Source organism: Anolis carolinensis, unplaced genomic scaffold, assembly GCF_035594765.1.
Source record: "Anolis carolinensis isolate JA03-04 unplaced genomic scaffold, rAnoCar3.1.pri scaffold_15, whole genome shotgun sequence".
Classification (NCBI taxonomy): Eukaryota; Metazoa; Chordata; class Lepidosauria; order Squamata; family Dactyloidae; genus Anolis; species Anolis carolinensis.
Genome location: NW_026943826.1, coordinates 9,712,603 through 9,740,518, shown reverse-complemented (window position 1 = coordinate 9,740,518; position 27,916 = coordinate 9,712,603). Strand labels below are relative to the sequence as shown.

The following is a 27,916-nucleotide window of genomic DNA, read 5'->3' as shown; positions in this document are numbered from 1 at the left end:
GCTTCTATGGCAGGAATCCTCAGAGGTTGTCTAGGGTTGGTGAAAAAACTTGTCTGTTGAAGGCATGTGTGAATGTTGCAGTTTGCCATGTTGATTAGCATTGAGTAGCCTTACAGCTTCAAAGCCTGGCTGCCTCCTGCCTAGGGGAATCCTTTGTTGGAAAGTGTTAGCTGGCCCTGATTATTTCCTGTCTGGAATTCTCCTGTTTTCTGAGTGTCGTTCTTTATTTACTGTTCTGGTTTTAGAGTTTTTTTTCAATACCGGTAGCCAGATTTTGTTCGTTTTCATGGTTGAAATTATCCACATGTTTGTTTTCATTCTTTCTGTGCCTGGGAGTCTGGTGGAATCTCCTTTTTTTAAATTTATTTTTTATTTTTATTAATTTCTGAGAAAAAAAATTACAGTTATATAAGCATATTCTATATGGCTCTGGAGAAGGGGAGCACAGGGGTGAATGTAAATAAAAGAAAGGGGAAATGTATAGAATATGCTTCTTTGAAGGCTTTTAAAGTAGAAGCGGGATGGCCATCTGTCGGGAGAGCTTTGACATTTTGTATGTTCCTACATGTCAGAAACGCCAATGGTGGTGCAGCGTGTTAAGATGCTGAAACTGCCAATCTTGCGGACCGAAAGGTCGTAGGTTCGAATCTGTCGAGCAGGGTGAGCTCCCACTGTTAGCCCCAGCTTCTGCCAACCTAGCCGTTCAAAAACTTGCAAATGTGAGTAGATCAATAGGTACCGCTCCGGTACAGTAATGCCAGCCACATGACCTTGGAGGTGTCTATGGACAATGCTGGCTCTTTGGCTTAAAATTAGTATTTATTATTATTATTAATATCACAATCTATAGATATAGTACAATACTGTAATTTATTGCCAGTATTGTGCTATGCTAATAACATAATATTGTATGTAAATTTAATTTGTAAGCCGCCCTTTTTAATAAATAAATTATGTATTTATTTATTTGCTACATTTATATGCGGCTTACAAATTAAATTTACATACAATATTATATTAGCATAGTACAATACTGGTAATAAATTACTATATTGTACTGTATCAGTATATTGTAATATTATTAGTAACGTTACATGTAAAATATAATATATAATTAATATTATTATATTGTAATATTAGTATTCTATCGTATTAAAATATAATATTATGAATATTATATGTATATACAATATGTTAATTAAAATTAAGATGAGCACCAACCCCCAGAGTCGGGCTCAACTGGACTTAAAATCAAGGAAAAAACTTGACATTAATACACCCCTCATAGCACACAAAAGATCACAAAACTTAAAGGGTATCCTTATCCATTCTGATTTTTTATCTATCTATTTATTCTATCTATCTATATAAATATATATATATATATATATAAAGCAAAACAAGAAACAAAAGAACAAACCTAGGACAAAAAAGAAAAAGAATAAAAATAGAAGTAAAAATAAAGAAAAACAAGACAATGGATGGAAACACAAGACTACATATATTGACAATGTGTGAATATATATGTGTGTGTCTGTGTATACATATATATATATGTCACGCCATACACCTCCCCCCGTGTACATATATATTGACTTCCATGTTAATCCTGCTGACCTTACTGATTTATATCTTAAATAGTAATTTGTCTTGTACATTATACCCAGCCTCCACCATTGTATGTGTTTTCTAGATTTGTATTTTAAATCAGAATTTTAACATTCATACTCTTTAAGTAGTCCTTGATAGAGTCCCAGTTTGCTTGTTTTTTTTGGCTTGCCATGATTATTTGCTAATAAATATGTTAGCCTTTAGTTGTATTATTATTTGTATTATTGTTAACATTACTATGTATGCTAGCTGTGCCCGGCCACGTGTTGCTGTGGCAAAGTGGTGGTGGTATTGGTTAAAAAAAGATTGTGGAATTTTTATTTGATGTTATTTGTATTTTTAATTAATTTTATTGTAACTTATCTTTTTATTTATTATATTTTATTATTTTGTTGTATTATTTTTAGTTATTTTGTTATTATAGTGTTTTAGCGTTTTTAATTATTTTTATGGTATTATTTGTATTTATTTTATTTTTTATTCTTTTATTAACACTGGGCTGAGTGGGTTGCTAGGAGATCAAGTGGGCGGAGCTTAGCCTTCTAACTGGCAGCAATTGGACAAAAACAATTATTTCTCTCCCTCTAATTAGGACTTTATTTTTCTTTTCTTTTTGTTGTTGGAACCTAGGGGCAAGGATGGTGGGTTGTGTTGCCAAATTTCTAGATTATGGGGCTTGTACTTTTGTTGTTTAGTGGGAGGAACGGACACCATGGCTCCTTTATATATATATATATATATAGACTAGCTGTGCCCGGCCACGTGTTGCTGTGGCAAAGTGGTGGTGGTATTGGTTAAAAAATGTTGTGTAATTTTTGTTTGACGTTATTTGTATTTTTAAATTAATTTTATTGTAAGTTATCTTTTTATTTATTATATTTTATTATTTTCTTGTATTATTTTTAGTTATTTTCTGTTATTATAGTATTTTATTGTATTAATTTTTTAAGTGTTTTTAATTATTTTTTAGTGTTTTTTATTATTTTTTATTGGGTTGCTAGGAGACCAAGTTGGAGGAGCTTAGCCTTCTAACTGGCAGCAATTGGATAAAAGCAATTATTCCTCTCTCTCTCTCTAATTAGGACTTTATTTTTCTTTTCTTTTTGTTGTATCAACCTAGAGGCGTGGATGATGGGTTGTGTTGTCAAATTTCGAAGTTGGGGGGCCTGTAGTTTTGTTGTTTTGTGGGTCGCCGTGATGCCATCACTCTTTTATATATATAGATGATGCTCTAATATACATGTTGTGTTCTATGCTTTGAACCTTTATCGTGGTGCATATTTCTCAGATAAGGGAAAAAACTTTACCAACCTTCATGGCTCTTTTGGAACTCTGTGATTTTGTCAATGTCAGGGTTTCAAAACTGGGACGTTCTGCTTTGCCCAAAATGATGGTTTTGTCTGTTTTTTAAGTAAACAGGGCCGAGTCCAAAACCACGAGAGGGTGGAGTAATGATAGGTTGAAAGGATGTTTAGAGAAACAGGGCACTTTCCCGAGGATGCTGCCCTCTTAACCTAAATTATATCCCGCCGTGTTCTTTATTTTGGCCGTCTGGTTTTGTTGGAAACAGGCTATAATCGTGCGTCATAAAGTTAAGGTCAATGGTATATAGTAGACTCCTCTTGTCCTTTGCTGAACATAGCATTGGTTGGATTTTCTTAGTGTTGTCGAAGGCTTTCATGGCCGGGATCACGGGGTTGTTATGTGTTTTCCAGACTGTATGACCATGTTCCAGAAGCATTCTCTCCTGACGTTTCACCCACTTCTATGGCAGGCATCCTCAGAGGTGGTAATAATGTAATAACTACATTATTGGTTTTTAATCAGTTTAAATTTTTTACCACTGATGATATTTGTTTGTTTGGATTGTATTTTACCTTGCGTCAGGAGAGAATGCTTCTGGAACATGGCCATACAGCCCGGAAAACTCAATTGGCTGTCGTATTGGATCACATTACTATTATTATTATTATTATTATTATTATTATTATTATTATTATTATTATTATTATTATTAGAAACACAACAAGACACTCTGCTGCCTGTTGTATTGGATAACATTATTATTGTTGTTATTGTTATTGTTATTATTTAAAACACAACAAGATGAGTCCTCAGCAGACACTCTGCAGGCTGTTGTATTGGATCACATTATTATTATTATTATTATTATTATTATTATTATTATTTGAAACACAACAAGATGCGTCCTCAGCAGACACACTGCTGCCGGTTGTATTAGATCGCATTACTACTATTATTATTATTATTTGAAACACAACAAGATGAGTCCTCAGCAGACACACTGCTGCCGGTTGTATTAGATCACATTACTACTATTATTATTATTATTATTTGAAACACAACAAGATGAGTCCTCAGCAGACACTCTGCTGCCTGTTGTATTGGATCACATTACTATTATTATTATTATTATTATTATTTGAAACACAACAAGATGAGTCCTCAGCAGACACACTGCTGCCTGTTGTATTGGATCACATTACTATTATTATTATTATTATTATTTGAAACACAACAAGATGAGTCCTCAGCAGACACACTGCTGCCTGTTGTATTGGATCACATTACTATTATTATTATTATTATTATTATTATTATTATTATTATTATTATTTGAAACACAACAAGATGTGTCCTCAGCAGACACTCTGCTGCCTGTTGTATTAGATCACATTACTATTATTATTATTATTATTATTATTATTATTTGAAACACAACAAGATGAGTCCACAGCAGACACACTGCTGCCTGTTGTATTGTATCACATTATTATTATTATTATTATTATTATTATTATTTGAAACACAACAAGATGAGTCCTCAGCAGACACACTGCTGCCTGTTGTATTGGATCACATTACTATTATTATTATTATTATTATTATTTGAAACACAACAAGATGAGTCCTCAGCAGACACACTGCTGCCTGTTGTATTGGATCACATTACTATTATTATTATTATTATTATTATTATTATTATTATTATTTGAAACACAACAAGATGTGTCCTCAGCAGACACTCTGCTGCCTGTTGTATTAGATCACATTACTATTATTATTATTATTATTATTATTATTATTATTATTATTTGAAACACAACAAGATGAGTCCACAGCAGACACTCTACTGGCTGTTGTATTGTATCACATTATTATTATTATTATTATTATTATTATTTAATTGAAACACAACAAGATAAGTCCACAGCAGACAGTCTGCTAGCTGTTGTATTGAATCACACGTCGGACACTTCCCAAGTGTCTAGGACTGTTATTATTATTATTGTTATTATTATTATTATTATTATTATTATTATTATTATTATTATGCTTTTTCTCCACTAATAGAAACTTTTGCCAATGTGGCTGTAATATAGTGTCTGCGTATATATACATGAACCAACTCACGTGCATGTCTTAGTCTAAACCAAAACAAGCCCTAGAAGTAATAATTATAATCGTCATTTTTATTATTATTCGCATTCCGCTTTTTCCTTTGAAGCGGGTTGCCTTAAAAGCCAACACAGTACAATCCAAAACCTAAAAAATATACAGACATTAAAATAGAATTAAAGAAGTAAATAAGCACGAAGGATGCCCACATCCCAAATTCCAGAGCAAGGAATAAGCATGCATGTCCTTAACTCCTTATGTATTTGGCAGATCTGAAAGTGAAAAATATTCGAGGTGAATTTAAGACTACGGAATGTTATACTGTTGGATAATCGCAGCCGTGGTTGACTTCAATGGGAAATAATAATGTCAGACTATAGCCTGGTTCTTCTTCATCCTGAGGTTGTGATGTCCATCATCCCCAGAGAAATATAATTGACATTGAGAAAGGCACAAGTGTATACAGCAATGTCTTACTGTCGTTGAGATGGTTCAAGCGTCTGAAAAAGAAGTCCAACACGTTGTGGGTTTCAAGCTAATGCTTCAGCCGGATCCGCCAGGAGAACGTGGTCAGGACCTTGGACTTCTTCTTCACGACGCAAGTGTAGGTCCCCTCGTTGATGGCGTTGGCGATGATGCTCATCTGGCCGTCGTTCAGGAAAAGATAACCCGGGTAGGAATATTCCAGCTGCTCCTTTTCTTTGTACCAACTGCAGGGTTGAGAAGGGAAGAAAAGCCCACTTGGTTATAGGTTTCCAATACAAAGAAAAGAAAGAATGTATATATTAGACATGTCCAAAAAATCGTTTTGAATCATATATCGGAATTATTTCGGATTGTTCTCGATTTTTGATACGCATTCCGAGACGTTGTCTCACAGCGCAACCAGCAATGTAATTCGAACCATTGTTGGCCCATTCTCTAATTGTCTCTTAATGTTTCGTTAATTCCCCCCCCCCCAATTTTTTTAAATATATTTTTAAAAATATTTTAAATTTTTTTTTCATTTCTTCAACCTACCTTGAATGGGAACCAACCAATCGGAAGCTTCCACGATGGACGCAAAGGTGGGGGCTAACGTCCTCTGCGTCCACATGGAAGATTGCCATACAAGGCCGGTGTGTAGCGATTGCGCATGCGCGCCCGCCATTTTAGAAACATTTAGAATCATTACGAATTTTCGGAAATATCCAAAAAAATTTGGGTGAAAAAAATCGGAAATACTTTCTATATCGAAGCGCCAGCACCCCCTACTTTAGAAACGAGAATTGAAACATTTTTTTCATCGATCGGACATGCCTAGTATATATACATGAACCAACTCACATACAGGTCTTGCTCTAAACCAGGGGTCCCCAAACTAAGGCCCGGGGGCCGGATGCGGCCCTCCAAGGCCATTTCCGTGGCCCCCGCCCTCAGTTTTAGACTTAGGCTCGCCCAAAGTCCGAAATGACTTGAAGGCACAACAACAACAATCCTACTTGATGATCTCATTGGCCAGAAGCAGGCCCACACTTCCCTGAAATCCTGATAAGTTTACAGTATGTTGGTTAAAATTATTTTTATTTTTAAATATTGTATTGTTCTTTCATTTACTAATATTGTAAATGAATGATATGGTAATAATATAATATATTGTGTATACATATAATATTGATAATAATATTATAATGTAATACAATATAGTATTTATTCATTTATTTATTTATTACAGTATTTCTACCCCACCCTTCTCACCCAATAGGGGACTCAGGGCAGCTAACAATAATAATGCAATATAATAATATTGTATAATATAATAATATTAATTATATATTATATATTAAATGTAATATTACTAATAATATTACGGTATAATGGTATAGTACAATATAATAATATATAATGCTAATATTGTGCTATGCTAATAATATAATATATTGTATGTACATACACCTTGTAAGCTGCTCTGAGTCCCCTTCGGGGTGAGAGAGGGTGGGGTATAAATGCAGTAAATAAATAAAAAAGTAATTGTTGCCGGGTTGTTGTTGTTTTTTTTTTTTTTGCACTACAAATAAGACCTGTGCAGTGAGCATAGGAATTTGTTCATCTTTTTCCCCAAATGATCATTTGGCCCCTCAACAATCTAAGGGATCATGAATCGGCCCTCCACTTAAAAAGTCTGAGGACCCCTGCTCTAAACCAAAACAAGTCCTATGAGTAATCATTATAATAATCATTATAATGATTATTATATAATAGACATGATAGAAATAAATAAATATACATCTCTTTATGATATCTTTATACGATATCTGTGCATGACTTGTATGGCAGGAGTGGGCAATGATGCTGCTACAAAATTTATATATATATATATATATATATATATATATATATATATATATAATGTAGAAATTATGTATATTATTTATACATAATCTAATAAAATATTTTAATATTATATATTTATATATAATTGCAAGTATATAATTACATATACAGTAGAGACTCACTTCTTTATTCATTTATTTAATACATTTATATCCCTGTATATAAATATATACAGTAGAATCTCGCTTATCCAACACTCGCTTATCCAACGTTCTGGATTATCCAACGCATTTTTGTAGTCAATGTTTCCAAAACAAGTCCTATGAGTAATCATTATAATAATCATTATAATGATTATTATATAATAGACATGATAGAAATAAATAAATATACATCTCTTTATGATATCTTTATACGATATCTGTGCATTACTTGTATGGCAGGAGTGGGCAATGGTGCTGCTACAAAATTATATTATATATATATATATATATATATTATAAATTATGTATATTATTTATACATAATCTAATAAAATATTTTAATATTACATATTTATATATAATTGCAAGTATATAATTACATATACAGTAGAGACTCACTTCTTTATTCATTTATTTAATACATTTATATCCCTGTATATAAATATATACAGTAGAATCTCGCTTATCCAACACTCGCTTATCCAACGTTCTGGATTATCCAACGCATTTTTGTAGTCAATGTTTCCAAAACAAGTCCTATGAGTAATCATTATAATAATCATTATAATGATTATTATATAATAGACATGATAGAAATAAATAAATATACATCTCTTTATGATATCTTTATACGATATCTGTGCATTACTTGTATGGCAGGAGTGGGCAATGGTGCTGCTACAAAATTATATTTTTTATATATATATTATAAATTATGTATATTATTTATACATAATCTAATAAAATATTTTAATATTACATATTTATATATAATTGCAAGTATATAATTACATATACGGTAGAGACTCACTTCTTTATTCATTTATTTAATACATTTATATCCCTGTATATAAATATATACAGTAGAATCTCACTTATCCAACACTCGCTTATCCAACGTTCTGGATTATCCAACGCATTTTTGTAGTCAATGTTTTCAATATATCATGATATTTTGGTGCTCAATTTGTAAATACAGTAATTACAACATAACATTACTACGTGTTGAACTACTTTTTCTGTCAAATTTGTTGTATAACATGAAGTTTTGGTGCTTAATTTGTAAAATCATAATTTGATGTTTCATAGGCTTTTCCTTAATCCTTCCTTATTATCCAATATATTCGCTTATCCAACATTCTGCTGGCCCGTTTATGTTGGATAAGTGAGACTCTACTGTATTACATTTATTTTACTCTATTTTTATTTTATTTATTATTTCACTCTGATATTATTATTGTTAGTATTACATTTATTATTTTACTCTATTATTATTAAAAGGATACATAAGGGCATTTACATTGAAGAAGATGAGAATAATGATTTAATCAGAGTTGGACAGTCTTATCTTAAATTTGAGCTTTATGTAAATATTCAAAAACATTTAACCTGCTGATGCCTCAATTAATGCAATTTTATTGGTATCTATTTTTATTTCCGAAATTTACCACCCTCGGCTTATACTGGAGTCAATGTTTTCCCAGTTGTTTTGTGATAAAATTAGGTGCCTCGTCTTATATGCAGGTCGGCTTATACTCGAGTATATACGGTATCTCTCCTTTTTATTGCTAAAAATATATGATTGATTGCTTATTTTACACCCCGTTTGCGCAACACACTGCGGCCGACACATGAGTATGTCGCAACACAGAGTTTGGAAAGTTCTGGGTTGGATTAAACATTGGAGAACGCTTTGTCCCTTTGCGTCAACAGCCCTATCTAGTGCATTTTCTCATCCAGACAACAAGGAAGTTATAAACAGACAAAGTTAGATTAAATTCCAGACAGAAACAGGGATGATTTATCAAAGAGGAAGAATGGAATTTCCAAATGTCAGCGTGGGCAAAGGGACGTCTTGACTATATTTTTACAGTGATGTTAAAAGGCCCATTGACCTGGCCCCTGTCCTAAACTTTAGACTTAGGGTTGACCTAAGTCTACCTGGTTTTTGGAGGTCTCTTTGCTTATCTGTGGTCTTATGAAACCATCTAGATGGTCTTTGAAGGTCTCTTTGTTTAGCTACGGCCTTATGAGACCATCGAGATGGCTTTTGGAGTTCCCTTTCTTTACCTATGGTTTTATGAAACCATCTAGACGGTCTTTGATGTCCCTTTCCTTATCTGTGGTCTTCTGATGGCCTTATGAAACCATCTAGATGGCCCTTGAGGGTCCCTTTCCTTAACCTATGGACTTATGAGACCACCTAGATGGCCTTTGAGGGTCTCTTTGCTTACCTGTGGTCTTATGAGACCATCTAGATGGTCTTTGGAGGTCTCTTTGCTCACCTGTGGTCTTATGAGACCATCTAGATGGTCTTTGGAGGTCTCTTTGCTCACCTGTGGTCTTATGAGACCATCTAGATGGTCTTTGGAGGTCTCTTTGCTCACCTGTGGTCTTATGAGACCATCTAGATGGTCTTTGGAGGTCTCTTTGCTCACCTGTGGTCTTATGAGACCATCTAGATGGTCTTTGGAGGTCTCTTTGCTCACCTGTGGTCTTATGAGACCATCTAGATGGTCTTTGGAGGTCTCTTTGCTCACCTGTGGTCTTATGAGACCATCTAGATGGTCTTTGGAGGTCTCTTTGCTCACCTGTGGTCTTATGAGACCATCTAGATGGTCTTTGGAGGTCTCTTTGCTCACCTGTGGTCTTATGAGACCATCTAGATGGTCTTTGGAGGTCTCTTTGCTTACCTGTGGTCTTATGAGACCATCTAGATGGTCTTTGGAGGTCTCTTTGCTCACCTGTGGTCTTATGAGACCATCTAGATGGTCTTTGGAGGTCTCTTTGCTCACCTGTGGTCTTATGAGACCATCTAGATGGTCTTTGGAGGTCTCTTTACTTACCTATGGACTTATGAGACCATCTAGATGGTCTTTGAAGGTCTCTTTACTTACCTATGGACTTATGAGACCATCTAGATGGTCTTTGAGGGTCCCTTTCCTTACCTATGGTCTTACGAGACCTTCTAGATGGTCTTTGGAGGTCTCTTTGCTTACCTATGGTCTTATGAGAACATCTAGGTCTCTTTGGCCTCTGTCCTAAACTTTAGAGTATTGGAAGTACTTACTACACTTTGCCCTTTTTGTGGGTGATCTTGCGTCCGCACTGGAAGGTGACGTTCCTTCCTTCGGGAACGAGCCGTGTTTTCATCCTGGGAGGCAGGGCGGTCGGGGCCACCGTCGGGAAAGGGAAATCTGCCACAAAAAAGTAGAACATTACAAATTTGACACCTATCAATCAAAACTGAACGATCGAATAAATCCACAAATGGAGAGTATCGGTCTCATAGAAACTTGCAACTAACGTGGTGTTTTTGACTCTTGTTTTGCTATACTTTGGAACTAAGAATGTAAATTTTGAGAATCCAGAATTTATATTTCTTGTTTTTCCGGATTGCGGAAGACAGTAAGGAATGCTAAAGAGGCCATCGTTGTCTCTTCCAAAGTATTATAAGAGCAATTTTGGCTCTGGCGCAGCATTCCAGACACAACGTTCCCCAGGCGTCTGCTTGCCCTCGTGATCCTTGTCGGTACAAAAACCGGAGGGAATGGAAACGCCAGGGAAGCCACATATTGTAGCTCATTGCGGGAAAAGACTCTTCTGGCAACTCCTGGAATTGGGACCTTTACATTGTAGACTTCATGCTATGTGCATGGTGGTTTTACAAGATCTTTAGCTACTCACAATGGAGCTTAAACCACAGGGAGAGAAGTTCCACCTAAACATTAGGAAGAACTTCTGGCAGTAAGAGCGGTTCTGGCGGTAATGCTTCCTTTCAGTATGGTGGAGGTGTTTCCGCAGAGGATGGGCATCTGTCAGGAAGGCTTTGATTGTGCTTTTCCTTCATGGTTGGACTGGGTGGCCCTTGGGGCTCCTTCCAACTTGAGGAATCCATCCATCCATTCCTATCTGTCTGTCTATCATCTGAAGTTGTTGGGGGGCCATTGGGGTTCCTTCTAACTAGGAATCCATCCATCCATCCATTCCTATCTATCATCTAAAGGTGTTGGGTGGCCCGTGAGGTTCCTTCCAACTCTAGGAATCCATCCATTCCTATCTATCTATCATCTAAAGGGGTTGGGTGGCCCGTGAGGTTCCTTCTAACTAGGAATCCATCCATCCATTTCGTATCTATCATCTTAAGGTGTTGGGTGACCCGTGAGGTTCCTTCCAACTCTAGGAATCCATCTCTATCTATCTATTTATCATCTAAAGTTGTTGGGTGGCCTTTGGGGTTCCTTCTAACTAGGAATCCATCCATCCATTTCGTATCTATCATCTTAAGGTGTTGGGTGACCCGTGAGGTTCCTTCCAACTCTAGGAATCCATCTCTATCTATCTATTTATCATCTAAAGTTGTTGGGTGGCCCTTGGGGTTCCTTCTAACTAGGAATACATCCATCCATCGCTTTCGTATCTATCATCTGAAGGCGTTGGGTGGCCCGTGAGGTTCCTTCCAACTCTAGGAATCCATCCACCCATCTCGTATCTATCATCTGAAGACGTTGGATGGCCCTTGGGGTCTCTTCCAACTCTTAAGAATCCACCCATCCATCCATCTCTATCATCTTAAGGTGTTGGGTGACCTGTGAGGTTCCTTCCAACTCTAGGAATCCATCTCTATTTATTTATCATCTAAAGTTGTTGGGTGGCCATTGGGGTTCCTTCTTACTAGGAATCCATCCATCTCTATTATCTAAAGATGTTGGGTGGCCCGTGAGGTTCCTTCCAACTCTAGGAATCCATCCATCCCTATCTGTCTTTCTATCATCTAAAGCTGTTGAGTGGCCCGTGAGGTTCCTTCCAACTCTAGGAATCCATCCATCCATCCATTTCCATCATCTAAAGGCGTTGGGTGGCCCTTGAGGTTCCTTCCAACTCTAGGAATCCATCCATCCATCTCTATATGTCTATCTATCTATCATCTAAAGGTGTTGGGTGGCCCTTGGGGTTCCTTCTAACTAGGAATCCATCCATCCATCCATCTCGTATCTATCATCTGAAGACGTTGGATGGCTTTGGGGTCTCTTCCAACTCTAGGAATCCATCCATCCATCCATCCATTTCCATCATCTAAAGGCATTGGGTGGCCCTTGAGGTTCCTTCCAACTCTAGGATAGCCATCCATCCATATATATCTATCATCTAAAGGTGTTGGGTGGCCCGTGAGGTTCCTTCCAACTCTAGGAATCCATCCATTCATCTCTATCATCTAAAGGTGTTGGGTGGCCCATGAGGTTCCTTCCAACTCTAGGAATCCATCCATCCATTCCTATCTATCTGTCTCTCTGTCTATCATCTAAAGGTGTTGGGTGGCCCTTGGGGTTTCTTCTAACTAGGAATCCATCCATCCATCCATCTCGTATCTATCATCTGAAGACGTTGGATGGCTTTGGGGTCTCTTCCAACTCTAGGAATCCATCCATCCATATATATCTATCATCTTAAGGTGTTGGGTGACCCATGAGGTTCCTTTCATCTCTAGGAAGCCATCCATCCATCCATCTCTGTCTGTCTGTCTATCTAAAGAGGTTGGGGGTGTCCTTGAGATACCTTCCAACTCTATGAATCCATCCATCTCTAGCTAGCTATCATCTAAAGACATTGGATGGCCCTTGGGGGTCTCTTCTAACTCTAGGAATCCATCCATCCATCCATCCATCTCGTATCTATCATCTAAATGGCCCTTGGTGTCCCTTCCAAGGCTATGATGTTATCATCTATCTTCTCTATGTCAAGGGGCTGATCTGGGTGGCTCTTGAGGTTGCTTCCAACTCTTGGAATCTATCTATCGGTCTAAAGGGGTTGGAATGGATTTCCCTTGGGTGGCCTCTTCCAACTCTACGCTGATCCAAACACCTCGAATTGAAGTTGGTTGAGGAAAGTGGGAATCGAGGAAAGAGGTTGAACTGGAGCGGGCATTGTTCTCACCCAGGCAGAAGTCGCAGCTGTACGGGCAGTGCTTTGCCATGAACCTCCTCCGCGTCCGGCAGTATCCCTTGCGCAACCAGGACGGGCAGATGAACAGCCGGTCTTTGCACCCTGAAAGGGGAGACGCCGAAGTTAGAGGGGTCTGGGTTCAAGTCTCGGAAGACCTAAGGATCGTGCTCACCGTAGAGTCGGTAGATCCCCCACATCTCGTCTTGGGAAATTTGGTTCTTCCCGGTCAGGGTGGCGTTGAGGTGCATGAGGGCCTCGGGGTCCAGGGAGTGCATGAGTCCCAGCGCATGGCCCACCTCGTGGGCCGCCACGTGCACCAGGTCCGTCAGCCACACCCCTGAGAGCAGAACCACGTATTCGCATCAGTATTGTAACGGAATATTATTATTATTATTATTATTATTATGACACAGCAAACAAGATAGATATGCTGGATTTCGTATCACAAAATCACAAGTCGAACACTTCCCAAGTGTCTAGGACTGTGTGATGCATTATTATTATTATTATTATTATTATTATTATTATTATTATTATTATGACACAGCAAACAAGATAAATATGCTGGATTTCGTATCACAAAATCACAAGTCAAACACTTCCCAAGTGTCTAGGATAGTGTGTTGTATTATTATTATTATTACTATTATTATTATTATTATTATTATTATTATTTTATTATGACACAGCAAACAAGATAAATATGCTGGATTTCGTATCACAAAATCACAAGTCGAACACTTCCCAAGTGTCTAGGACTGTGTGATGTATTTTCGGATGATGCGTGCAGATCCCGGTAGGGTGGCCTTTTGCAGTTGGCAGATCGTGATTTTATTATTATTATTATTTGAAACACAACATTTGAGACACTCTGCTGGCTGTTGTACTGGATCGCACGTCAGACACTTCCCAAGTGTCTAGGACTGTGTGATGCATTATTATTATTATTATTATTATTATTATTATTATTATTATTATTATTATGATGACACAGCAAATGAGATAGATATGCTGGATTTCGTATCACAAAATCACAAGTCGAACATTTCCCAAGTGTCTAGGACTGTGCGATGTATTTTCGGATGATGCGTGCAGATCCCAGTAGGGTGGCCATTTGCAGTTGGCAGATTGTGATTTTATTATTATTATTATTATTATTATTATTATTATTATTATTATTATTTTATGACACAGCAAACAAGATAGATATGCTGGATTTCATTTCACAAAACCACAAGTCGAACACTTCCCAAGTGTCTAGGACTGTGTGATGTATTATTATTATTATTACTATTATTATTATTATTACTATTATTATTATTACTATTATTATTACTATTGTATGACACAGCAAACAAGATAGATATGCTGGATTTCGTATCACAAAATCACAAGTCGAACACTTCCCAAGTGTCTAGGACTGTGTGATGTATTTTCGGACGATGCGTACAGATCCCAGTAGGGTGGCCTTTTGCAGTTGGCAGATTGTGATTTTATTATTATTATTATTATTATTATTATTATTATTATTATTATTATTTTATGACACAGCAAACAAGATAGATATGCTGGATTTCATTTCACAAAACCACAAGTCGAACACTTCCCAAGTGTCTAGGACTGTGCGATGTATTTTCGGATGATGTGTGCAGATCCCGGTAGGGTGGCCTTTTGCAGTTGGCAGATCGTGATTTTATTATTATTATTATTATTATTATTATTATTATTTGAAACACAACATTTGAGACACTCAGCTGGCTGTTGTACTGGATCGCACGTCAGACACGTCCCAAGTGTCTAGGACTGTGTGATGCATTATTATTATTATTATTATTATTATTATTATTATTATTATTATTATTATTTTATTATGACACAGCAAACGAGATAGATATGCTGGATTTCGTATCACAAAATCACAAGTCGAACACTTCCCAAGTGTCTAGGACTGTGTGATGTATTATTATTATTATTATTATTATTATTATTATTATTATTATTATTTTATTATGACATAGCAAACTAGATTTATATGCTGGATTTTGTATCACAAAATCCCAAGTCGAACACTTCCCAAGTGTCTAGGACCGTGTGATGTATTTTCGGATGATGCGTGCAGATCCCAGTAGGGTGGCCTTTTGCAGTTGGCAGATCGTGATTTTATTATTATTATTATTATTATTATTATTATTATTATTATTATTTGAAACACAACATTTGAGACACTCTGCTGGCTGTTGTACTGGATCGCACGTCAGACACTTCCCAAGTGTCTAGGACTGTTGTTGTTGTTGTTGTTGTTGTTGTTGTTGTTACAGCCAGTTGCAGAATGCAATTGAACCACTGTATTTTGTATTTTTTTCCTAAATAAGTGGAAAGCATCTTTCCGAAGCCTTGCTCACCGCCGTCCAAGCAAGACAAGATGTTATTTTGTACGTAAGGAGAAGGGCGCCTTTCCTTGTCCACAAAACCACGTTTGGCGGCAGGTTGGTGCCAGCCAGCGACAAAATTGTAAACAGATTTGGTTTCTTTCTTTTGCAAGAAACCACAAGGAAAGCCAAGCGCAGAATTATTCCTGCTTAAAAGCACAACGTCTTAGATGTGGGCATCGAGCCTTGTCCAAGTAAAAATATATAAAATGTACACTATAAAGAGATTTACCACATTAGTAAGTTGGCACCCTGGTTTACCTATGAGGCTATGGCATATGGCAAGTTGTCAGACTGATTTAACCTATTTATTTTTATTTATTTACTACGTTTATATCCCGCCCTTCTCACTCCGGCTTACAAATTATATTATTATCATAGTACAATATTAGCATTAAATTACTATATTATACTACTAGCTGTGCCCGGCCACGCGTTGCTGTGGCGAAGTATGGTGGTATGGGAAATAAAGTATTGAGGAATTGGTGGTAGTTAAGGTAAAGGGTCCCCTGGGCTGAGTGGGTTGCTAGGAGACCAAGTGAGTGGAGCTTAGCCTTCCAACTGGCAGCAATTTGATAAAAACAATTATTCCTCTCCCTCTAATTAGGACTTTATTTTTCTTTTCTTTTTGTTGTATCAACCTAGAGGCATGGATGAGGGGTTGTGATGTCAATTTTCGAGGTTGTGGGGTGTTTACTTTTGTTGATTTGTCCGCTGCCGTGATGCTATCACTCTTTTATATATATAGATATTACTATATTGTAATATTACATATAATATATATGAGGCTATAGCAAGTGGGCAGACTGATTTAACCTATTTATTTTTATTTATTTACTACATTTATATCCCGCCCTTCTCACTCCGGCTTACTAATTATATTATATTATTAGCATTAAATTACTATATTGTACTATATCACTATACTGTAATATTATTAGTAATTTTACATATAATATATATATGAGGCTATGGCAAGTTGGCAGACTGATTTAACCTATTTATTTTTATTTATTAACTACATTTATATCCCGCCCTTCTCCGGCTTAAAAATTATATTATTAGCATAGTACAATATTAGCATTAAATTACTATATTGTACTATATCACTATACTGTAATATTATTAGTAATATTACATATAATATATATGAGGCTATGGCAAGTTGGCAGACTGATTTAACCTATTTATTTTTATTTATTAACTACATTTATATCCCGCCCTTCTCCGGCTTAAAAATTATATTATTAGCATAGTACAATATTAGCATTAAATTACTATATTGTACTATATCACTATACTGTAATATTATTAGTAATATTACATATAATATATATGAGGCTATGGCAAGTTGGCAGACTGATTTAACCTATTTATTTTTATTTATTAACTACATTTATATCCCGCCCTTCTCCGGCTTAAAAATTATATTATTAGCATAGTACAATATTAGCATTAAATTACTATATTGTACTATATCACTATACTGTAATATTATTAGTAATATTACATACAATATATATGAGGCTATGGCAAGTTGTCAGACTGATTTAACCTATTTATTTTTATGTATTTACTACATTTATATCCCACCCTTCTCACTCCGGCTTACAAATTATATTATTAGCATAGTACAATATTAGCATTAAATTACTATATTGTACTATATCACTATACTTATTAGTAATATTACATATAATATATAATTGATATTATATTGTATTATTATTAGTATAATAATTAGTATTATTATTAGTATAATATGGAATTATATTATTAGCATAGTACAATATTAGCATTAAATTACTATATTGTACTATATCACTATACTTATTAGTAATATTACATATAATATATAATTGATATTATATTGTATTATTATTAGTATAATTAATATTATTAGTATAATATGGAATTATATTACTAGCATAGTACAATATTAGCATTAAATTACTATATTGTACTATATCACTACTGTAATTTTACATATAATCTATAATTAATATATTGTATTATTATTAGTATAATAATTAGTATTATTATTAGTATAATATGGACTACATTTGTGCATTGGTGTGAGATTTAGACTTATGTCTGTGACATTCCGCTCTATTGGGTTGCTGCGAGTTTTCCAGGCTGTATGGCCATGTCCCGGAAGCACTCTCTCCTGACATTTTGCCCAGGCATCCTCAGAGGTTGTGAGGTTTGTTGGAAACTAGGCAAGTAAGAGATATCTATCTATCTATCTATTTCCGGGCTCTATGCTCATGTCCCAGAAGCACTCTCTCCTGACGTTTTGCCCACATCTGTGGCAGGCATCTTCAGAGGTTGTGAGGTTTGTTGGAAACTAGGCAAGTGAGAGATATCTATCTATCTATCTATCTATCTATCTATCTATCTATCTATCTATCTATCTATCTATTTCTGGGCTCTATGCTCATGTCCCAGAAGCACTCTCTCCTGACGTTTTGCCCACATCTGTGGCAGGCATCTTCAGAGGTTGTGAGGTTTGTTGGAAACCAGGCAAGTGAGAGATATCTATCTATCTATCTATCTATTTCTGGGCTCTATGCTCATGTCCCAGAAGCACTCTCTCCTGACGTTTTGCCCACATCTGTGGCAGGCATCTTCAGAGGTTGTGAGGTTTGTTGGAAACTAGGCAAGTGAGAGATATCTATCTATCTATCTATCTATCTATCTATCTATCTATCTATTTCTGGGCTCTATGCTCATGTCCCAGAAGCACTCTCTCCTGACGTTTTGCCCACATCTGTGGCAGGCATCCTCAGAGGTTGTGAGGTTTGTTGGAAACTAGGCAAGTGAGAGATATCTATGTATCTATCTATTTCTGGGCTCTATGCTCATGTCCCAGAAGCACTCTCTCCTGACGTTTTGCCCACATCTGTGGCAGGCATCTTCAGAGGTTGTGAGGTTTGTAGGCAAGTGTTTCCACTTCTATCTGTGTGTGGAATAATGTCCAGGGTGGGAGAAAGAATGCTTATCTGTAGGAGGCCTCCCAAGAAAGGATCCCCCCAGGCAGGAAGCAGCCAGGCTTTGAAGCTGCAAGGCTATTCAGTGCTAAGCAAACCAACCAATGGCAGCAAGGCTATTCAGTGCTAAACACTGGACGATTGCAGCATTCACACTTGCCTTGGGAGAAAGAACTCTTGTCCGTTGTCTGCACGTGTCAATGTTGCCATTGTCCGCCATGATTAGCATTGAATAGCCTTGCAGCTTCAAAGCCTGCCTGGGGGAATCCTTTGCTGGGAAGCCTCAGACAAGGCTGCCGAGCTTCCCCGGCGTGGCTCCTTTTCTTTTTTTTACCCTTCTTCCAGCTGAACCGGGTGTCTCCCAGGATCCAGTATTCGTGGTCGTCGAAGTGGATCTCGCCCGTCTGCGGGAAGAAGGCGTGCGCCAGCTCCCCGGTGGTGCCGTCGAAGCAGTGGTGGATCCGGGACTCCAGGCAGTCCGTGTGGTTGGTGGGGTAGAAGCCTGGGGCGGGGGAGGAAGGAGCAGAGGGAAGGGATAGGAAGCAGCACGGGGGGGGGGGAGGCGGCAGCCACGTGGCACTGGGTCCTTGGCAAGATCCAGTCAGGGAAACCCAGTCCGCCCTTCCTTTTTCTCCCTTCCCCAGCTCTGTCCCTGCTTTCATCCCTTCCTTTCTGTGGATCTGCCTACCTATGTATCTGTCCATCTGTCTGCCTATCTTCCTGCCTACGTGTGTATGTATCTGTCATCTATCTATTTATCTGCCTACCTACGTATCCGTTTGTCTGCCTACCTATGTATCTACCTACCTACCTACGTGTGTATCTGCCTACCTATGTATCTATCTGTCTTCCTACCTACGTAGTTAGGCAAATAGATAGATAGATACATACATACGTACGTAGGTAAGCAGATACATACATATATAGGTAGGCAGATACATACACACGTATCTATCTGTCTGCCTACCTACCTACTTGTGTATACATCTGCCTACCTACGAATGTATCTATCTGCCTACCTATGTATCTGCCTACCTACCTACCTACCTACCTACCTACATAGTTAGGCAGATACATAGGTAGGTAGGTAGGTAGGTAGGCAGATACATACACACGTATCTGTCTGTCAGCCTACTTTTGTATTTATCTGTCTACCTACCTACATGTGTATATATCTGCCTACCTATGCATGTTATCTATCTGTCTGCCTACCTGTGCTTATGTATATGCCTACATACATCTCTGCCTGCCTGCTTGCCTACCTACATGTGTATATATCTGCCTACCTACGTATGTATGTATGTATGTATGTATGTATCTGCCTACTTACGTGTGTATTTGTCTGCCTACCTACATGACTGTCTGTCTGCCTACCTACCTATCTACGTAGTTAGGCAGATAGATAGATACATACATAGGTAGGTAGGTAGGTAGGTAGGTAGGCAGGCAGATACACACGTTTCTGTCTGTCTGCCTACCTACCTACATGTGTATATATCTGCCTACCTATGTATCTGCCTGCCTACCTACCTACCTACGTAGATAGGCAGATAGATACATACTTAAGTAGGTAGGTAGGCAGATACATACACATGTATCTGTCTGTTTGCCTACTTTTGTATTTATCTGTCTGCCTACCTACCTACATGTGCATCTATCTGCCTACCTATGCAGAAATGCCTACCTGTGTATGTATATGCCTACATATGTATGTCTGCCTACCTACCTACGTGTGTATCTGCCTACCTATGTATGTTATGTATCTATCTGCCTACCTGTGTGTATGTATATGCCTACATACTTATCTGTCTACCTGCCTACCTATGTGTGTATCTGCCTTCCTATGTATCTACCTACTTATGTATGTCTGTCTGCATGCCTACCTATGTGTGTATGTATCTGCCTACTTACGTGTCCATCTGCCTACCTATGTGTGTATGTATCTGCCTACCTCCCTACCTGGATTGTAGTAAGTCTGAACACCTTGAGATCCCTCCCCCCGGCCCATTGTCCCTCCCTGTTCCTGTCCGGGATGGTGTGAATGAGGTGCCCCTCTACCGATTTTGAGGTCGCTCTCGTGGCTCGGCGGCACTTCCCGGAAGGCGAAGGGCGTGACGTCGCTCCACATCCGGAAGGCGGCCGACAACCCTTTCCGGGTCTGGCTCTCGTTGAGGAGGTTTCTGGGGAAAGACAGGATCCTGCAGAGGAGGAAAGGGCAGGAGAACAACGTCAACAAACCCATGACAACCTTCTAGGCCAGTCTTGGTGTGTTTCTCTCTCTCGTTCTGTGAAATTTTTGAGATCCCGGAAGCTTACTTGTAGGTGAGGTTGAAGTGGTCCCACTTCAGGTGTCCCGGGGTGAGCGTGTAGCGCTTCTTGCGGACGTGCAGGCGAGGAGGGAAGGAGCGGAGGTTGGGAGGCACATCGTATTCCTTGGGGAAGAAAAAGAGCTCAGCCCCTCATAGATGTATACATACATGTGTGTGTGTGTGCATTTATGTGTATATGTGTGTACATGCATGCAAGTGTGTGTATTTATAGGTATATAAATACGTGGGTATATGTCTGTGTGTATAGGTATGTAACCATGTGGGTATATGTATGTGTATATAGGGATATGAATATATGTGTGTGGGTGTACCATATATGTGTATATGTGTGTACATGCATGCAAGTGTGTGTATTTATAGGTAGATAAATACGTGGGTATATGTCTGTGTGTATAGGTATGTAACCATGTGGGTATATGTATGTGTATATAGGGATATGAATATGTGTGTGTGGGTGTACCATATATGTGTATATGTGTGTACATGCATGCAAGTGTGTGTATTTATAGGTATATAAATACGTGGGTATATGTCTGTGTGTATAGGTATGTAACCATGTGGGTATATGTATGTGTATATAGGGATATGAATATATGTGTGTGGGTGTACCATATATGTGTATATGTGTGTACATGCATGCAAGTGTGTGTATTTATAGGTATATAAATACGTGGGTATATGTCTGTGTGTATAGGTATGTAACCATGTGGGTATATGTATGTGTATATAGGGATATGAATATATGTGTGTGGGTGTACCATATATGTGTATGTGTCTACATATATATGTGTGCATGTATTATTATAGGTAACTATAAGTGTGTGGATATATATATTTATATGTGTGTAGGTACACTGTATTTATATGTATGTGTTAAGATTTTATGTGTGTATGTGTTATAAGTATGTAAATATATGTGTGTGGGTATATGTATACTTATGCGAGTGTATATGTGTGTATTTAGGTGTGTGGGTATACCGTATGTATATATGTGTTTGCATATGTGTATGTGTTATTATAGGTATATAAATATATGTAAACACATATATACTGTATATCCACACACACACACACACACACATATATATGTGTGTGTGTGGATATACAGTATATATGTGTTTACATATATTTATATACCTATAATAACACATACACATACCTATTATAACAATAACACATTTATATACCTATAATAACATATATATGTGTGTGTGAGTATATACGGTATATGTATAGGTATATAAATATATGAGTGTATATGTGTGGGTGTATATACATATATATACCCGCACACATTTATTTATATACCTATAATAATATATGCATGTGGGTATTGTTATAGGTAACTATAAGTGTTGGGATATATATATATATTTATATGTATGTAGGTATACCGTATATATGTGTGTTAACATATATATGTATGTGTTATTATAGGTATATAAATATATGTGTGCATGTATTACTATAGGTAACTATAAGTGTGGGTATATATATGTATATGTGTGTAGGTATACCGTATATATGCGTTAGCATATATATGTGTGTATGTGTTTTCTTCCGTGTCAGGAGCAACTTGAGTTGCTTCTGGAGTGAGAGAATTGGCCGTCTGCAAGGACGTTGCCCAGGGGACATTGCCCGGATGTTTTGATGTTTTTACCATCCTTGTGGGAGGCTTCTCTCATGTCCCCGCATGGAGCTGGAGCTGATAGAGGGAGCTCATCCACACTCTCCCCAGGTGGGATTCGAACCTGGCAGCTTTCAGGTCAGCAACCCAACCTTCAAGTCACTTAGTCCACTACGCCATCTGGGGGCTCTAGTGTGTATGTGTTATTATAGGTATATAAATATATGTGTGCATGTATTATAGGTAACTATAAGTGTGGGTATATATATGTATATGTGTGTAGGTATACCGTATATATGTGTGTGTTAACATATATATGTGTGTATGTGTTATTATAGGTATATAAATATATGTGTGTAGGTATACCGTATATATGTGTTAACATATATATGTGTGTATGTGTTGTTATAGGTATATAAATATATGTGTGTAGGTATACCGTATATATGTGTTAACATATATATGTGTGTATGTGTTGTTATAGGTATATAAATATATGTGTGTAGGTATACCATATATATGTGTTAACATATATATGTGTATATGTGTTGTTATAGGTATATAAATATATATGTGTAGGTATACCGTATATATGTGTGTGTTAACATATATATGTATGTATGTGTTATTATAGGTATATAAATATATGGGTGTATATGTGTGGGTGTATATACATATATATACCTGCACACATTTATTTATATACGTATAATAACACAGATATATCCAAACACATACATATATATGGTATACCCACACATATACACTCGCACAAGTATATACATATACCCACACACATATATTTATATACCTATAATAACATACACACACATATATGTTAACACATGCATATATACGGTATACCCACACACCTAAATACACACATGCACACTCGCATAAGTATACATATACCCACACACATATATTTATATACCTGTAATAACACATACATACATATATATGTTAACACATACATATATACGGTATACCCACACACATAAATATAGACACACATGCATATACCCTTGCACACATATATACATACCCACACATATATTTATATACCTGTAATACATACACATATGTGTGTGTGCGTGTATACAGTATATGTGTTTACATATATTTATATACCTATAATAACACATACACATACCTATAATAATAACACATTTATATACCTAACGTTTATATATAACATATATATGTGTGTATGAGTATATATATGTATATAAATATGTGTGTGTGTATATATATATAGGTAAGTGTGGGGTATACCATATATATGTATGTGTTTACATATATGTGTGTGTATGTATAGGTGTATATGTGTATGTATATCCATATATAAATATATGGATATATGTGTGTGTGCAGATATGTGTGTGTGAGTATATATGTATATAAATATGTGTGTGTGTGTGTGTGTGTGTATATATAGGTAAGTGTGGGGTATACCATATATATGTATGTGTTTACATATATATGTGTGTGTATGTGTGTAAAGGTGTATACGTGTGTGTATATCCATATATAAATATATGGATATATGTGTGTGTGCAGATATATGTGTGTGTGTGTGTGTATGTAAAGGTGTATACGTGTGTGTATATCCATATATAAATATATGGATATACACACACGTATACACCTTTACATACACACACACATATATATAAATATATGGATATATGTGTGTGTGCAGATATATGTGTGTGTATATATATATATATAGGTAAGTGTGGGGTATACCATATATATGTATGTGTTTACATATATATGTGTGTGCATGTATGTAAAGGTGTATACGTGTGTGTATATCCATATATAAATATATGGATATATGTGTGTGCAGATATGTGTGTGTGTGTGTGTGTGTATGTGTATATATATATATATATATATATATATATATAGAGAGAGAGAGAGAGAGAGAGAGAGAGAGAGAGAGAGAGAGAGAGAGAGAGGTAAGTGTGGGGTATACCATATATATGTATGTGTTTACATATATATGTGTGTGTGTATGTATAGGTGTATACGTGTGTGTATATCCATATATAAATATATGTATAAATATTTATATTTATTTATATAAATATATGTATGTATGTATATATATATGTGTGTGTGTATATATAGGTAAGTGTGGGGTATACCATATATATGTATGTGTTTACATATATATGTGTGTGTGTATGTATAGGTGTATACGTGTGTGTATATCCATATATAAATATATGTATAAATATTTATATTTATTTATATAAATATATGTATGTATGTATATATATATGTGTGTGTGTATATATAGGTAAGTGTGGGGTATACCATATATATGTATGTGTTTACATATATATGTGTGTGTGTATGTATAGGTGTATATGTGTGTATACACACATATGTATATGCATATATACACACACACAGTGGGTGCAGCTACACTGTAGAGTTAATGCAGTTTTGACCCCACTTTGAAGGTTCAGTGCTATGGGATTTGTAGTTTAACGAGGCATTTATTGGCAGGGAAGGCAAAAGGATGTGTAAAGCTGCAACGCAACACAACTCCATTAAAATTAAAGTGGCGTCAAACTGCATTAAACCTACAGTGTGGACCCTTGGGATTGATTTTCTTTCTCTTCCCGATGCGCCGAGAATGACTGACGGAAGCCCAGTATAAATGCAAATAAGCAATAATAATGTCTTATAGTCTCTTACCTGAATTTTCTGGGCGTCCGTCCCAAGTTTTTCTCCGAAAGACGGAAGCAGAACCAAGAAGAGAGAAAGGCAAAAGAGACGCCGGGCGCATTGATAATAGGAAATGCTCCCCGACAGCTTTCCAAGATACTCCATGGCTCCGTTGAATTAAATAAGAATAAGAAGCGGAAAAAACCTTTTTGAATGTAATCCTTCTCAGTGCTGTGCAGCAGTGGCAACGCGCCTCTGGAAACTCACAAAAAAGAGAGAGCGGGCAAACTGTACATTAAGCCTCCGTTTGACACGCCAAGCATGAGGTTGCCAAGACGTATCATATTACTTGATGGAAGAGGGAGGGAGACGTGGTGGAAAAAAAAGAAATGTGCTGCAAAACAGCTGTGCTCCTGGAAGGATGTTGTGGAGCCAGCTGTGCCGGCCGGCCGTTTATGCAACAATAAACTAGATGGACAGGGAGGGTCCCTGGAGCAGGAGAGGAGGAGCGAAGCCGAGGGGCAAAGCTCCGGGAAATGCCTTCACTGGACTCGGTCGGACTGTCGGAAATACGCTGAACATAGTTTTGTAGGAAATACATTGATCATACTCATTGTTGTCTTGCGTTCTTGTTGGAAATAGCTTGACCATATTGTGTTGACTTGTAGGAAATGTATTGACCATAGTCTATTGACTTGTAGGAATACATTGACCGTAGTATGTTGGCGTGTAGGAAATACATTGACCATACTCTTATTGTAGGACATACATTGACCATAGACTGGTGACTTGTAGAAACACATTGACCATAGTCTGTTGACGTGTAGGACATACATTGACTATAGTCCGTTGACTTGTAGGAACACATTGACCGTAGTATGTTGGCGTGTAGGACATGCATTGACTATAGTCTGTTGACTTGTAGGAAATATATTGACCATAGTCTGTTGACTTGTAGGAACACATTGACCGTAGTATGTTGGCATGTAGGACATTCATTGACTATAGTATGTTGACTTGTAAGAAATACATTGACCATATTCTAATTGTAGGACATACATTGACCATAGTCCGTTGACTTGTAGGAACACATTGACCATAGTATGTTGACGTGTAGGACATACATTGACTATAGTCTGTTGACTTGTAGGAACACATTGACCATAGTATGTTGACGTGTGGGACATACATTGACCATAGTCTGTTGACTTGTAGGAACACATTGACCATAGTATGTTGACGTGTAGGACATACATTGACCATAGTCTGTTGACTTGTAGGAAATGTATTGACCATAGTCTGTCGATGTGTAGGAAATACATTGACCGCACTCTAATTGTAGAAAATACATTGAACATAGTCTGTTGACTTGTAGGAAATACAATGACCATACTCTTGTCAACTTTAAAAATACACTGACCATACTCTTGATTTCTTGTTAGAAATACATTGACTGCACTCTGTTGACTTGTAGGAAAACACTGACCATACTTCTATTGACTTGTAAGAATACACTGACCATACTCTGTCTTCTTGTTGGAAGTACATTGATCTACTCTGTTGACTTGTAAGAAATACACTGACCACACTCTTGTCGAATTGTAAGAATACACTGCATACTCTGTCTACTTGTTGGAGATACATTGATCGTACTCTAATTGTAGGGAGTACACAGGTCATAGTCTGTTGACTTGTAGGATCTACACTGACCATACTCTTGTCTTGTTGGGAATACATTGACCATACTCTGTCGACTTGTAGGATATACTTTGACCATACTCTGTTGACTTGTGGGATCTACACTGATCGTACTCTTGTCTTGTTGGGAATACATTGACCACACTCTGTTGACTTGTAGGATATACTTTGACCATACTCTGTTGACTTGTGGGATCTACACTGACCATACTCTTGTCTTGTTGGGAATACATTGACCACACTCTGTTGACTTGTGAGATATACTTTGACCATACTCTGTTGACTTGTGGGATATACATTGACCATACTCTGTCGACTTGTAGGATATACTCAGACCATACTCTGTTGACTTGTGGGATCTACACTGACCATACTCTTGTCTTGTTGGGAATACATTGACCATACTCTGTTGACTTGTAGTATATACTTCGACCATACTTGGGGTCTCCCCCTTAAGACTCCCTCACTAATCGCCCATGTTGCTTTGCTCCAAGACTAGGTTTTGTGTATATATTGTGTATATATATATAGTTGCTGTGGTCTCCTTCCCGAACCCAGAACTTAAGGAGGCCACATTTGCTCTGATTCTTCCACTGCAGATCTTGCCTTCCTTAAAAGGTTCTATGACTGCACGCCAGATGAGTCACACACTCCTCTTGATACTCTTGGA

General features: G+C 37.0%; 1 protein-coding gene across 1 annotated transcript; it reads right to left on the bottom strand.

Moving 5' to 3' along the window:
• Positions 1–5,087: 5,087 nt before the first annotated feature.
• On the bottom strand, positions 5,088–26,125 carry mmp23b (matrix metallopeptidase 23B). The gene is made up of 8 exons (XM_062965690.1): positions 25,579–26,125; positions 21,226–21,341; positions 20,968–21,107; positions 19,244–19,411; positions 13,663–13,827; positions 13,482–13,592; positions 10,618–10,744; positions 5,088–5,741 (listed from the first exon to the last, which is right to left on the bottom strand). Exons 1-8 carry the CDS (start codon positions 25,711–25,713, stop codon positions 5,567–5,569), a joined length of 1,137 nt encoding a protein of 378 aa, XP_062821760.1. The 5' UTR covers positions 25,714–26,125; the 3' UTR covers positions 5,088–5,566.
• Positions 26,126–27,916: the final 1,791 nt, after the last annotated feature.